At 63.1% G+C, this 10,149-nt stretch overlaps 2 protein-coding genes across 2 annotated transcripts; one reads left to right on the top strand and one right to left on the bottom strand.

Moving 5' to 3' along the window:
* Nucleotides 1-3,198: 3,198 nt before the first annotated feature.
* SSTR4 (somatostatin receptor 4) lies at nt 3,199-4,907 on the top strand. Its single transcript, XM_061990538.1, has one exon. The coding sequence runs from the start codon at nt 3,199-3,201 to the stop codon at nt 4,444-4,446; it is 1,248 nt and encodes a 415-aa protein (XP_061846522.1). The 3' UTR covers nt 4,447-4,907.
* Nucleotides 4,908-6,952: 2,045 nt separating this feature from the next.
* Nucleotides 6,953-8,891, bottom strand: THBD (thrombomodulin). The gene has a single exon (XM_061989388.1). It carries the CDS (start codon nt 8,835-8,837, stop codon nt 7,158-7,160), a length of 1,680 nt encoding a protein of 559 aa, XP_061845372.1. The 5' UTR covers nt 8,838-8,891; the 3' UTR covers nt 6,953-7,157.
* Nucleotides 8,892-10,149: the final 1,258 nt, after the last annotated feature.

The raw sequence follows: 10,149 nt of genomic DNA, 5'->3' as shown, positions 1-10,149 counted from the left end.
CCACAGCCTGTTCTGCCCAGCACTATGTTTCATTGGGTTTCCAATTTGATCAGAGAGGAACAAGACATTTTCATTGGCTGTTTTTAACTCTTTTGGCCACGTTTCAAGGTGGATTCTTTTTTTTTCCCCCTCTCTTGCAGCCAGAAAATGAAAAGGCAGCAGCAGCAGCTGACTTTTGCTGGAAGGGCTGGCAGGGCAGGGGGGGAGGCTCAGCTTTACAAATCCCAGCAGGCTGGCAGCGATTGCAGGTTGCTGTTGGGGGGAAAGGTGTGGGGCAGGCCTGGCAAAGGGCACGCTCCACACAGCCAGCAGGAGGCTGCCGACACTCGGCTGGGTGGCCACTTGGCACCCACAGAACCAGACCCCATGCCCCAGCTTGGCCTGTGTTTGCAATCACTTGATAAGGGTGAAGGCTTCAGATCTCACCCAGTAAAAGCTGGCTTTGGTTCTTGCAGGCTGTGGGTGTGGAGGTGAAGGGGGTTTTTAACCTATTGGAATACCACTGGGTGCTGTCTCGGGATGGAGCAGGGAATGGCTGGGGGTTGATTTGGAAGGGAACCATCTGGAGAGCTCCCATGGAGGAGAGCTCCCATGGAGCACAGTGGGTTTGCTTCTGAGGAGGTTCGGTTAAAAGAACTTGGTGAGGAGTCTCTCATCTCCAATCTCTCGGCTATGTGGGGTTTGGAGAGAGGGAGGGAGGGCAAAGGCTGGTGAGCTTGGCACAGAGGGGCTTTAAAGCCGTTACTGCTGGTCGTCCTTCCAGTCACAGCGAGCACCTTGGCTTAGAAAAGCTCAGCTTTGGCAAGCCCTGGGGGCTGGATCCCCTCAGGAAATCACCCCACATAGGACAGCTGCTCCCAGGCTGCTGCAGTGTAATTCCCAGGGCGCTGACTAGTGTCAGGGCACCCTCATCCCCCTCCAAGGAGGGCTCCGTGGCATCAGCCACCACAAAAGCTTCCCCTGCGGCCGGGGCAGTCGCCATCCACCCCTGCTTCTCCCACCCAAAGGACTAGTGCCAGCAGTACAATGTGGGCACAAGTCCTGCTCGCTGCGAGGGAGTTTCCTCCTTTACAGTAAAAGAGCATTTAAAAGCTTCCTGCTGCTCCTGGGAGGTGGAGGAGGGGCTCGATGTAATCTCCAGGCGCTTTCATTGTTTGATTAGACCTTTTCCTGTGGCTGGCTGCAACAGGAACCCCTGGAGCACCGCTGCCCCTCCTGGGCCCCCACAGCCACTCATGTTGGGGAACTTTTGTGTCATCACAGAGGGACTGCACTGTCATAGTTTTTTTCTTCCCCCACCACATAAAGCACCCCAGGGAGATGTGGGGTGTGGAGAGGGGGTGCTGTGCTCCCACGGTCCCTGCGGCTCTGGGTACCAGCACTTGTGCACATCCATGCTATTTAAGCCGGGATGTCACAGCCAAAGCATCTCTGCCAGCTGCACAATTTACTCTGGTCGTATATTTAAGCACCAAGAGGAAAAAATGCACCTGCTTTCCCATGCAGGCCAAGCCTGCTGTCAGTAATGCAGTCATCTCCGTGTTGATCTGGGTTGTCAGGACCTCTTCCTCGCAGGAATGAGCTCAGCCAGGCAGCGTGCTGCCAGCTCACAGCTCCACCCTGACTTCCCTAAACCTCTCCCTGACCCACAGGCTCCCACCCAACGCTGGGACTCAGCAATGAGAGCCACGAGCAACTGAGGGAAAGGTGCTTTGCTCCGTCCCAGGCTGGAGTGTGTGTGTTTGGGGGGAGGATTGGGGTTGCACCATCAGCAGGTCCCCAGCCTCATGGATGATGACAAGGGGTCCTTCCCTGTCCCAGAGCTGAGCTGCTGCTGGGGGATTTCTTGGCAGGGAGATGTCTTTGATCCCTCTCCTCAACCAAAACCCCACAAACCCAAACACAGTGGTTGCCGAAACAAAACCAAACCACAAAAAAAATCCCCCCAAAACGGGCCAGATGCCATCTCTGCCTCTTGCTCCTTGCAGCTTCAGTGGAGACTGGAGCATTTGGGGTGAGATTTTGCAGTGCTGGTCCTCACCCCACCGCCTCCCCGACCCCAGGGGTGGGATTGCTCCTGTCCTGGCCCCCTTGGTGCGGAGGCGGCCGGCAGGGAAGGGCTTGGGCAGGGGGGGAAGCGGGGACGCGCGGGAGGGCTGCGGGAGCGAGCGCGGGGGGCGGGCTGCTGCCGGCAGTCGCCAGGGCAACCTGCCTCCATCTCCTGCCTCGGCCGGGCGGGGACACCCCGCAGGGCCCCGGGGATGCGCAGGGGGAGCGCGGGGGGCCCCGGAGCCTCCCGCCGCGCCGCGCCGCCCGGGCTGCAGCATCCCGCCCGCCGCAGTGCCCGCAGCGCCGGCAGAGCCTCTCCGGGATGCTCCGGGCCCTCGGCCGCCGGCAGCGGGGGAGCTCACACCTGAGCTGAAAGGGGAAGGGCTGGCCTGCGGCTTTGCTCTCGGTTGGCAAGCGGAGAGCCTCACGCTTGGATTATTCTCTGTGGTTGTTTTCGCCTTCAGCGGGACAGCTGGTTTCCGTGGCAGAGGTGATGGGGGCCAGGGACAATAGCCTGTGTTGCCGCCCGGCGAGCGCGCTCTGTCTTTCACTTTCAAAGGTCCGGATCCTGCAGCTCATCTGATTCAGGTCAGGCAGGACCTGGCGTTGCCCACGGCCCGCAGATCCCACCGGAGCAGCCCCCGGCGCCGGCCTCTGCCCCCCCTCCGGAGGGAGCCCGGAGTCTCCTTCAGTCTCCTTCAACTGAGAGGTAAAATATCTCCAGCTCGGTTTCTCCTTCTCTTTGCTTTCCCTGAGAGGGTAAATGGAACCGCTGAGGTTTGCCCAGGGCCGTTAAGGGATGGAGCTGTTGGTGTTGATGCTCAGGCCGTGCCAGGGGTTTGCTGCTGGGCCCTCACACACGGTTAATGCTCAGCCCTTGGGACTCCAGACCTCTGGGTTGCTGCCGCCCTGAGGAGTGATGTTCAGGTGCCCAGGCAGGGCGGGAGGGGGAAGGAGGGAGCAGGGGATGCAGAACCAGAGCTGCTTGATGCATGTGGCCACGATCCAAGGGGGAGGAGGGCAGGGGAGAGTGAGTGCTTTGCCTCTGCCCTGCACCGCAGCTCTCCCCTCATTCTCTCTCTGCCTGTGCCCTGCCTGCAGGCCAGCCCCCGTTCCCGGCTGTGCCCCATCCATGGACCCTCTCCCAGCATGAGCGCTGACGCCGAGCAGGTCCCGGCGGGGGCCCAGGCTGCCGGTGCACCCCTCTGGACCGTATCCAGCTGGGCCGCCTCCGAGCTGCCCCCCAACAGCAGCGCGGCGGGGGAGGCCGGCCGGCAGCAGGGGCAGGCGGAGTGGGGCGGCAAGGCGGGCGAGATCGCGGGCATGGTGGTCATCCAGTGCATCTACGCCCTGGTGTGCCTGCTGGGGCTGCTGGGCAACTCCCTGGTCATCTTCGTCATCCTGCGCTACGCCAAGATGAAGACGGCCACCAACATCTACCTGCTCAACCTGGCCATCGCCGACGAGCTCTTCATGCTCAGCATCCCCTTCGTGGCCACGTCGGCCGCTCTGCACCACTGGCCCTTCGGCCGGGCCCTGTGCCGCACCGTGCTGGGAGTCGACGGCCTCAACATGTTCACCAGCGTCTTCTGCCTGACCGTGCTCAGCCTGGACCGCTACATCGCCGTGGTGCACCCGCTGCGGGCGGCCACCTACCGCCGGCCCCGGGTGGCCAAGATGGTCAACGGGGGCGTGTGGCTCCTCTCCTTGCTGGTGGCTTCGCCCATCCCCATCTTCGCCGGCACGGCGGCCACCCGCGACGGCCAAGCCGTGGCCTGCAACCTCCTGTGGCCCAGCCCGGCCTGGTCGGCGGCTTTCGTGGTCTACACCACCCTGTTGGGCTTCTTGCTGCCGGTGCTGGCCATGGGGCTGTGCTACCTGCTGATCGTGGGCAAGATGCGGGCGGTGGCGCAGCGGGTGGGCTGGCAGCAGCGCCGGCGCTCCGAGGGCAAGCTGACGCGCCTGGTGCTGATGGTGGTGGCCATGTTCGTGGTGTGCTGGATGCCCTTCTACGTGGTGCAGCTGGTCAACCTCCTGCTGCCCGGCCGCCTGGACGCCACGGTCAACAACGCCTCCCTCATCCTCAGCTACTCCAACAGCTGCGCCAACCCCATCCTCTACGGCTTCCTCTCCGAGAACTTCCGCCACTCCTTCCACGGCGTGCTGCGCCGCTGCCTCGACGCCAGCCTCTGCTGCTGCCACGCCGGCCACGGCGCCGCCCGCGGCGACGAGGAGGAGGAGGAGGAGGAAGAGCCCCTCGACTACTGCGCCGCCCCGCGCGGGGACGACAAGGGCAAGGGCTGCATGTGCCCGCCCCTGCCCTGCCAGCAGGAACCCGTGCACCCCGAGCCCTGCTGCAAGCCCGGACCCCTCCTCACAAAGACCACTACGTTCTAGGGTGGGCACAGGGCGCCGCGGCCGCGGAGGGGACGAGCCCGGAGCCTCACCCGTGCTCTGCAGTTCCACAAAATAAAAAGCCATAAGAGTGGCCCGTGACACAGTTCATTACATGGACCGACTAATTATTGCCGTTCCCTTCGGCGCCGAGGAGCCTCAGCGCAGCTCAGGGGCGGTGAGCAGCTTCCAGGTGCGGTGGAGAACAGTGAGTGGCCATGGGGCACGTGCCCCTCTGGCATCAGGAAACACACACTCGCCCCGTTCCTACCCAAAACGTGCTCTGAAGGACGGGGAAAAGTCCTAAAGGCCACGGGCCCCCTATGCCTATAGCAGTGAGGAGGCACCGCAGCGGACTTCCACAGCAGCCCCGCGGGGTGCTGAGAGCAATTCGACCCCTTTGGGTTCCTCTCATGTCAAAAAAAAACAAAGAGGGTTTGAGAGCAACCAAAATCAGAGCTCGAGACGGCACAAACAGAGCAGGTGCCAGGGAGTCCCAAACCTCCCTTTGGCTACCGGGGGAAGGAGAAGACACCGGGTCCCACCAATTAACTGCCCCCACCTCCCCAAATTGCTGGGCAAAGGGGTTTTTAGCACGTGTGGGACCAAAGCTGTGTCTTCCCCCAGCGCCAGGCAGGAGAAGCGGCCACAGGTAACCGTCACCTCTGGATACTTGAGCGCAAATACCCGTGGGAGCTTGAGCTGAGGAGCGGCGCTGGGGCCAGGCACGTTAATTAGCCATTCCCAAGCTTAGTTAGTTTTAACTTTGTCCTTTTAATGTTATTCTTGCTCTCCATTATTTATGGCTCATTCCTTCTATTTTAATCACAGCAGTGAAACAACCGTCAGGGCGATGTTTTGAGGCCGCCGCTCCGCTAAGAGCCCACAGCTCTCTCGGGGGGGTGGGTTTAGCTCCAGCTGGGTTGGTGGCTGCCAGGGCTCTGGATGCCAGATGGGCTTGGGGCACAGCGGGGAAAACCCACTCGTTTTAGGGAAAAGGGGAGAAAGAAGATTTCGTGAGCAGCTTTCTATAAACCAGACTGTAAAAGCTTTATTGGTCTGCACACAGAATCACCACGTGGCTGTGCATCGCCCAGGGTATATTTCCAATAAATAAATAAGTATTTACAAATGTGCTGGGTGTATAAAACAGGGGCTGAACCATCTCCACCAGGAAAGCTCTGGGGCGTACAACACTCATCTCTTGCAGGCTGCAACGTAGCTCTGTCCTATCGAGGTGGGAAACGCCATGTGAGAGCAGGTAAGAGGGGGCTGTGGGGGAATGTAACTCCTCTGAGCTCTGCAGCCCCTCTGCAGCCCTCCTGAGTCCTGACCCTGGGCTTGCGAAGCTTCCCGTGGGACAGCCGAGGGCTGACTGCTGTGGGTTGATATTTCACAGCCATAAAGCTGTCAGCAGCTGCCCCCCAGCCCCAGCAGGACATCCCCCTAACCCGAGCAGGACATGCCCCTAGCTCCAGCAGGACATCCCCCCCAGCCCCAGCAGGACATCCCCCCCAGCCCCAGCAGGACATCCCCCCAGCCCCAGCAAGACATACCCCCCAGCCCCAGCAGGACATCCCCCTAGCCCCAGTAGGACATCCCCCCAGCCCCAGCAAGACATCCCCCCCAGCCCCAGCAGGACATCCCCCTAGCCCCAGCAGGACATCCACCCAGCCCCAGCAAGACATCTCCCCAGCTCTGCCCAGCATGGCACAGCTTTGCAGAGCTGCCCCTTGTCCCCACACCAAACAACAGAGCTGGAAAAACACAGAGCATAGTTTCCCAGCTTCCCCTCCCTCTGTCTGCGGCTGGGAAGCAAGCGCCGGATCCTGGGCACCGGGGAAGTTTTGCTGTGAGCTTCAACATGGATTAGACTCAGCCCTGGATGAGACTAAAGGAAAAAGAATAACCTGTGGACAGGGGAGGCTGATTACCTGAGTCTGGGGAAAAAAATCCCCAAACCATTTAACTCAACCATGGCAAAATATCGTGGGAGAACTTATGTGGGGACCGTGAGGCTCCCCAGTGCTGCAAACAACCTCTGCTGCCATGGGAAAAATGACCCTGGGCCTTCTCGGTGTCCCCTTTTCACCTCTGCACCCCACAAAAAGAAGCCCCCAAAAGAAAGAGGGAATAGAAATCGGGCATTTTAGCCCTCACACGGTGACGCTTTAGCAGCCCCACGCTGCTGGTTGAAGGCAAAAGGTGCCCGGCTGCCTCGTGATTGGCAAAAGACCAGACAAGGGGGGAATAAAAGCTGAGATTGCTGCTGCTGAGGCAGAGGAGCGAGGCAAAGTGCTGAGCAGAAGATCTTTGCTCTCAGCTAAAGGCAGGAGTATCCCACCCCGGGAAAAACAGGCATCTCCTGCCCGGCAGAGCGCTTCTTGCCCGAGGGAAGGGGGATTTGAGGCCTGAAGAGCTTCCATGGACCGCAACACCTGGGCCAGCCGTGGCAGGAGGGCTCTCAGCCCACAGTCCAGGAGGATTTAAACAGTCAGTCCCGGTCGTCCCTTCTGTAACACCAAGGGTTTTCCCTCGGAGCCTCCCAGAGCGCCGGCTGGAAACCAGGGAGTGTTTCTGGAGGTGGGGATGCTCACAGCTTGTCCCAAATTCTCTTTATCGTTCAAGAACTGCAAAGGCTGGAGAGAGGTGGGGGAGGGATTAAACGTTACCCAGTTCCATCCGCCTCCCCCTCGCCGTCCTGCCCGCTCTCCCTACAGTTTCTGGCTGGAGGCAGCACACACCGAGGTGACCGGCTGAAGCCCCATCTCCTTTTCATGGGGGCCGCTGCACTTGTAATCCATGGTGGTGTGGGGCCTGCAGCGCTTCTTTGCCAGGTGGTACCCCAGGGCCAGCACGGCCAGCGCCGCAGACAGGGCACCCACGGCGATGCCCACCACGGCGCCGGGGTGGAGCTGCTCTGCCTTCGGTGGCGTCCGGCTGGGGACGGGCGTTTGGGTCCCGGGCCCGGAATCTCCCGAGTACATTTCCTCCCCGTCCTCCTCTGGGGAGGGAGTGGCGATTTTCACACAGTGGTTCTTGTCCAGGGGCAAGTAGCCGGCGTGGCAGTGGCACTGGTATCCGCCGGGATGGTTGGTGCAGTTGTGCTCGCAGTGGTTCATGCTGCACTCGTCGATGTCGTGGCAGAGCGGCTGGCTGCCCGACTCCTCATCCAGCAGGAAGCCGTCGGGGCACTCGCAGGACAGGCCGTTGGGGTCGCAGAGCGCCGGGCACTGGCTGCTGTTGCAGTGCAGCTGGCAGCGGCTGGGGTCCAGCGGGTGCACGGCGTAGCCAGGCATGCAGCCGCAGCGGTAGCCGTCGGGCACGTCCTCGCAAAGCTGCTCGCAGAGCGTCTCGTAGCAGCGGGACACGGGCCGGCAGCGCCCTTCCACCATCTCGTAGCCGCGGTGGCAGCGGCACTCGAAGCCGCCCTCGGTGTTGACGCATTCCTGCTCGCACAGCCTGGGCACCACGGCGCAGTCGTCGTCGTCCTCGCAGCTGCTGCCGTCGGCGCCCAGGCGGTAGCCCGACTCGCACATGCAGAGGAAGGAGCTGTCGGCGACCACGCAGTGGTGCTGGCAGGGAGCGCCGGCGCAGGGCGAGCCGCAAGCGCGCCCGTCGGGGCTCAGCACCTTGCCGTCGGGGCAGGAGCAGCGCGGCCGCCCGCCCTCCTCGCCGCAGGTTCCCTCGCAACCCCCGTTGGCCAGGCGGCAGGGCCAGGCTCCCGGCGTGCCGCGGCCCCAGCGCAATACCCCGCTTTCCTCCTCCTCCTCGCAGCGCAGCTCCAGCCCCATCGCCGGCACCACGGCGGCGCTGCCGGGCGGCAGAACCTGAAAGTCCCCGCCGCGGGCTCCGAAAGGGGTGATGTAGGTGACGGGCAGCTCCTCGGAGGGAGGCAGTCGGGGGCAGCTGCCCGCGTAGTTGTACTCGCAGAGGAAGCCGTCGGCCGGCGCCTCGCAGCGCCGCTCTTCCCAGCTCAGCTCCCGCGACACGGTCACGCAGTGCTCCCCGCACCGCCGCCCCGACGGCGCCCAGTTGGAGTAGTCGGTGCTGCGATCGCCCGTCACCCACTGGAAACCTCGAAGGAGCTGCGCGGGCTCGGTGCAGGGCTGGGGAAGGCGCAGCCCCAGCCACAGCTGCCCGCTGCGGTTCTGCAGCAGGAGGGCGATCGCGTCCTCCGCCACGGTGGAACGGACGGTCATCAGGTGCCCGCCGCCCTCCTCGCAAGCCGCGCTCGCCTCCGCGAAGGGTCGCGTCGCCCAGAAGATGCCGAAGCAATCGTGCTCCAGGCACTGCGCTCCCGAGGGGGCGACCGGCTCCGGCTCGCCTCCCAGCCTCAGCCCTAGCCCCAGCCCGGCCAGCAGCAACGGCAGCGGCAGCGGGAGCCGCTGCATGGCGGGCGGCGGAGGGGCCGGCCGGCTCGGCAAATCTCTGGCATGCCGCCGTTCGCCCGCCCCATTTATAAGCGCTCCGGCCCTCCCCGCCGCCCCGCCGCAGGAAGGAAGCGCCTCCGGGGACGGGCCGCCGCCGCCGCTGCGAGGAGTGATTGCGGCGGGGGCGGGTAAATCCCGGCCGTGCCCCTCCGGGGACAGCCGTCCAGCCGGACCCCTCGCCGCCCACCCGCTTCCCCCCCGCCCCGCGCCTCCCCGCTCCTTCTGCCGGCTCCTCCCCGCGGCGCCGGGGCCGGTCCCGCCGGGAGCGGGGATGCTCCGCGCCGCTGCGGGATGGGAGGAGCGGGGAGGGGGGGGGCAGGGGGAACTGAGAGCCAGGGGGCTCCCAGGACGGCTCTCCCGGCGCCGAAGTGCTGGCGACGTTGGCTTAGGGGTGAGCAGGGCCGGGAAAAGGGATGTTTGCCGCTTCTGCAAAGGCAGTGGACGGGCGGTGAGTTGCTGGAGGGAACTTCGGGAGGGAAGGGAGCCCATTCGGACCCCGCTGCGCCCCTCACTCCGGCTGTAAAGCTGCCCGGCCTGGCACAGCACCAGCTTCACTGCTGTCAGCACCATCCCAAAGCCCGCACAGCTCCCGAGGTGACGGGAGACGGTGATGGCAGCGGCACCGACGGCTGCCCCGCAAGCCGTCCCCGCTCGGGATGCCACAGCCCTTCCAGCCCCACCGCTCCTGCTGCCTCTTTGAGCTTTTGAGCTTCTGTGCTCCCATCTCGTGCCAATCCCTTCCGAGGGAGGCTCAGAGCAGACCAGACCAGGCAGGAACACCAGATAGCTTCAAGGCAGCTAGGATCAGGGGCTACGGGGATGGGTATGTGTGCCTGCCCTGGCCTCTTCCCATCACTTTGCACTTCTCCAGGGGTGAGGCAGAGTCCTCGAGAGACGGTGGCACAGCTCGGGGTGATGTGTGCAGTAGGGTGGCATGTGGCTGGGGAGCTGCAGGGGGCACCCACACTGCTAGGAAGAAGCGGCATCTCTGCCACTGAGGACCTCAGACCTGTAGCGATGGCAGCAACCGCTGCTCATCCTCGCATGAAAGATGTGCTGGAGTGAAGGCAGGGTCAGGCTGCCAACCCCTCCGGGGCACAGCCAGACTTTACAGAAACGCAAAAGACAGTCTGACAAGTCCCTGGGGATTTACTGCTTTTTGCTTACAGCAGCGAGGGACTTGGGGAAGCCTCTCCCTGTGCTTAAGGGACAGGGTGTTAATAGCACTGAACAAGCATCTCAGTCTGCCTGACAGCTGGTAGCACAGCAAAGC

This window comes from Colius striatus, chromosome 2 (genome assembly GCF_028858725.1).
Source record: "Colius striatus isolate bColStr4 chromosome 2, bColStr4.1.hap1, whole genome shotgun sequence".
In the NCBI taxonomy this organism is placed as follows: Eukaryota; Metazoa; Chordata; class Aves; order Coliiformes; family Coliidae; genus Colius; species Colius striatus.
This window is presented reverse-complemented; position numbering and strand designations above follow the sequence as displayed.